The sequence below is a fragment of the Cariama cristata genome, unplaced genomic scaffold (genome assembly GCF_000690535.1).
Source record: "Cariama cristata isolate BGI_N322 unplaced genomic scaffold, ASM69053v1 scaffold2184, whole genome shotgun sequence".
Taxonomy (NCBI): domain Eukaryota; kingdom Metazoa; phylum Chordata; class Aves; order Cariamiformes; family Cariamidae; genus Cariama; species Cariama cristata.
The window spans coordinates 56,800-60,528 of record NW_009611046.1 but is presented as its reverse complement, the minus strand read 5'-3'; the positions used below and the strand labels follow the sequence as shown (position 1 = coordinate 60,528).

Below are 3,729 nucleotides of genomic sequence, written 5' to 3'. Positions count from 1 at the left end.
AGTGCGTGCTCCTCTGCAGGTTTTTGTTGTTTGTTTTTTTGAGAGGGTTAATTTAGTATCCATTCAAGGCTAAATTCTAAAATTCTTGCTTTATCTTCACTCTTTAGACAAGGAAATCCTGCTCCTGTGTGGTTTAAAAAAAGGGCATAATGCTGCAGTATTTTACTTCAATGTCAAAATGACTCAAATCTTGGAAAACTTTGCCTTCTATGGCTTGCATAAATGCACACATGCAAACACTGGTTTGCATTTTATCAGTTATCTGGTTGCTCAGTTTGTAGTGAAATTTTTACATTAAATCCTGTAGCCCATCTATATACTTAAATGGTAAGTGGAACCAGTATGGGTGTCTGGCAGGTTGAGAAGGAGAAAACCTCAGATTTTCAAGACTACTTAAATAAGAATGGTTCGGTAAATCAGATGCAGTACATAGGTACTTGAGGGGAAACCCACTACTTTTAGTTTTTCAGCATGAACAAATGCTTGTTGAAGGAGAAAATGCCTACTGAAAAGGGGAAAACACCTTGCCACCTATCGTCACCAGTTCATTCTCGGACTCTTTTTCCTTTTTTCCACCTTTTTTTCCTTCTCTTCCCAAGAGATATAATCATTCTATGAGACCATACAGTAAACGCATCCTGAGACAGGAGTGCAGAAAAGAAGTTAACTGAGCAGTGCTTTGGAGGAGGAGGAGAAGTCAGTAGGGCTGAAGAGGGCTGCGGGAAAGCTGAGACGGGAGGCACGGAGAAGGGGTGGGAGCCCTGCACAAGGGCTCATTGGCAGAAGGCAGCAGGAACAGGATACGTTTCAGCTTTTGGGTGGCTCTGGGAGGAGCAAGTGTTGGGATTAAAGTGTCCTGATGAAATTGTTCCTTTTTTTTTTTTTTTTTTTTTTTCCCCAGACGCAGACAGTGAGTTTCATGGGGTAGATTTTCTGCCAGAAGATCTCAACGAGGCTCCGGAAGAGACAGGAATGAGGGTGAACAAGAAATACTCTTGTCTACCTGCTGAGGAGAAAGGGATCCACATTATCAACATCCGAGCTATTGAGGATATAGGATACGACCAGCATGAGAGTACAGTGAGTAAAGGACTTGCTAGATGTGTCATAACTGGCACACTGCGTTTTACCCCTTAGCGCATTCCTCATTCTTTCCATTCCCAGGATGCTCTGAAATCCTCTCCCTCCCTTTTTCAGAGGTGCTGAGGAGGATTGCCACCAGCTACAGTACACGCTAATTTAGCGGAGTTTGAGTTTGTTCTTTGAAGTGAAGATGTGAAGCAAGGAATCTTTGTGTAACCTGTAGCATAAAAAAGGGGTTGGCTATTCTCAGAGTAAGGAATCTGGCAATAAGGCTGTGGCAACCATTACATCTCTTTGCCCATATGGAGTAGAACAGAAAAAAGAGGTCTAAAATTTTACATGAAAGCTATTGTTAACATAGGTAATGTTAAACTAATATTCTGTAGCACACAATAGATTTCCAGTGTCATTAGTTGTGCCTTGGTTAAATTCTTTTAACACCGATTTTAAAGAAACTTAGTTAATATGAATTCCCAACAGGATTAGGAGTTGGTTATGTCATAAACACATAAAAAGAAGTTTATTCAGGTGAAGGAATTGAGGTGGAGTCGGGTATATAACATGAAAGATGCACCAGAAAAAGCAATACTTGATTCATTGTGCTTGTCCTTAATTACGATGGAGCATGGAGGAATAATTCTGTCAGAGTGTAAATGTCCCTCCTGCTGTGGTAAAACTGAAATGTCCTTTCTCTGTCTCATTTGCAACTGAAGGGACATGAGTTTTACATGGTCTAAGTCCATTCAACTCTATTTCAGCATAGCAGCACTGCAAGAAAGGATGTGGCGTATGAGTACCTTTCAGCATTAATACCCCATCCTTGAAATAACCTAACCATTTATTTCTTTAAAACAGGACAAACAGGCTTCTTTGAGTTTTTCGGCTGCATCCCTTTCACAGTGGGATATAGCTATTCTCATATATTAATAAATTTGTTGAGGCTTTGGTATCTACAGTGCAGCACCTTCTCCTCAATTATCAGTGAGTCCCCACCAGGGTCAGCTTTTCAACAGGGAAGTTCAAAGAAATGTGACGAAGCTCTCGTTCCATTTCTGCAGTGTGACCTGTCCCCTTCCCGGTGGCAGTGGCTCAAAGAGAGAGAGACACGAGGGATTTTCAGTGCTGCTTTTCTCCACCCAGGGCATGCTCCAGGAGAAGAGGAGCCATGGCCAGGATGTGTGGATCTCTCCTGAGCTCCCCAAGCACTTAGAAACATCTGGCTCACTTGCTGCTGTCATCTTCAAAAGCCATCTTCAGTCCTGCCCGTTTCCTCTATTTATTAGTTTCCAGAACAGACCAGCTAATTGCTGTCCCTCATAAAGTCAGTCCAACGAGGGTAGGAAGTGGTTGGGGTCTGAGGCCTTTGCCTGTTTTATCTCCCTGCACTTAACTGAACATCTGTTGGTTCGGCCCAGTTTTTCAGAAATTGATGTTTAATTAATTAATATGATCAACACATCTTTGAAAATTAAATATGATTAGTTATCTTAAAAGAAATCCCAATGTCCCTGTATCTTGTTTACAACAACTATTTACTCTGAAGAGGCATTCTATCCTGAAAATCCAGTTAGTTACTATTTCTTAATATTTTATTTCTATAGAATTTCGCATAACTGAGTTGCCTGCCACAAGCGGACTGTCAGCTTGCTTTAAAAAAATGTTCTGAATTCACAGGTGCATGCCATTAATCATGAAGCAATCAGAAAGTAATAGTTATTAGTGGTCTTCTATATTGTAGTTAAGCTTAACAACCAAATAGGAATATCTATTGTGCCCTGTGCCCTGAAGAATGTGGTGTTGTCACGGCTAAATAAGAGAGGCATGGAGCAGGAGAAAGAGGGAATAGGGCAAAGAGTAAACTCCATGTTGGGAGCAAATGCTATAGTATTTTATTATGTATTTATGTATTTGGAGCAAAGGGTTTAGGTTAAATGGAAAAGAGAGATGGGATCCTGAAGGAAAAGGAGGGAGAAACTGATAGGAATGGCAAGCATGGAGCGAGGGACTGAGGAGATGGAGACCTGCAGCCAAGCTGGCCCTGGGCAGGCATGGTCAAGTCAGGCTTTGGAAAGCAATGAATGTTCGGGCATCCCCACCTTGGCAGACGGCTGCTCCACGTCCTGCCTGTCATCGTGAGCTTCTTGCTGTCTGCCCGTCCCCCTTGCTCTGTGTTCTTGCTGGGCACTCACCTGATTACACTTGCCTAATGACTTCTTCAGTGTGCTTCCTCCTCCCTCCAAACCCAGGAGGATGCGGTTTGCTGCTTGAATTTGTCTGAGTAAAAATCTCCCCAAGGCAAAAAGGGAAGAACAGACTGTCACTTAAAGGCATTGATTTATAGTTACGGTAGCTGGGACCTGCCCTCCCCAAAGCAGTGTTCAGAGAAGTATGCAAATTTGTGTAACATTGGGTGGTTTTCAATGAAGTTTTGGCTATATTGGCTGTGAGATACTGTGCAGTAAGCTCAGAGGTTGCTCTTTTCATCTGGGGTTAAAGATTGGACTGTCTTAGAAACAATTCTTTCCAAATAACCTGCATTCGTGGTTTTATGTATGAAATAAGCAGAAGGTGTACATATCCCAAATGGATCTTGACCGGTATGATTTGCAACTGATGGCCAGTTGCTATCATTTGGAGTAGAAGTGC

The 3,729-nt window shown here is 42.1% G+C and overlaps 1 protein-coding gene across 1 annotated transcript in view; it reads left to right on the top strand.

Annotated features, from left to right (window-relative positions):
- Window positions 1-972: 972 nt before the first annotated feature.
- Window positions 973-3,729, top strand: part of ANO1 (anoctamin 1, calcium activated chloride channel) — a 46,199-nt gene continuing 43,442 nt past the window's right edge. The window contains exon 1 of the mRNA XM_009698076.1: window positions 973-1,080. Coding sequence (XP_009696378.1) covers window positions 973-1,080 — 108 coding nt within the window. The remainder of the gene's footprint in view (window positions 1,081-3,729) is intronic.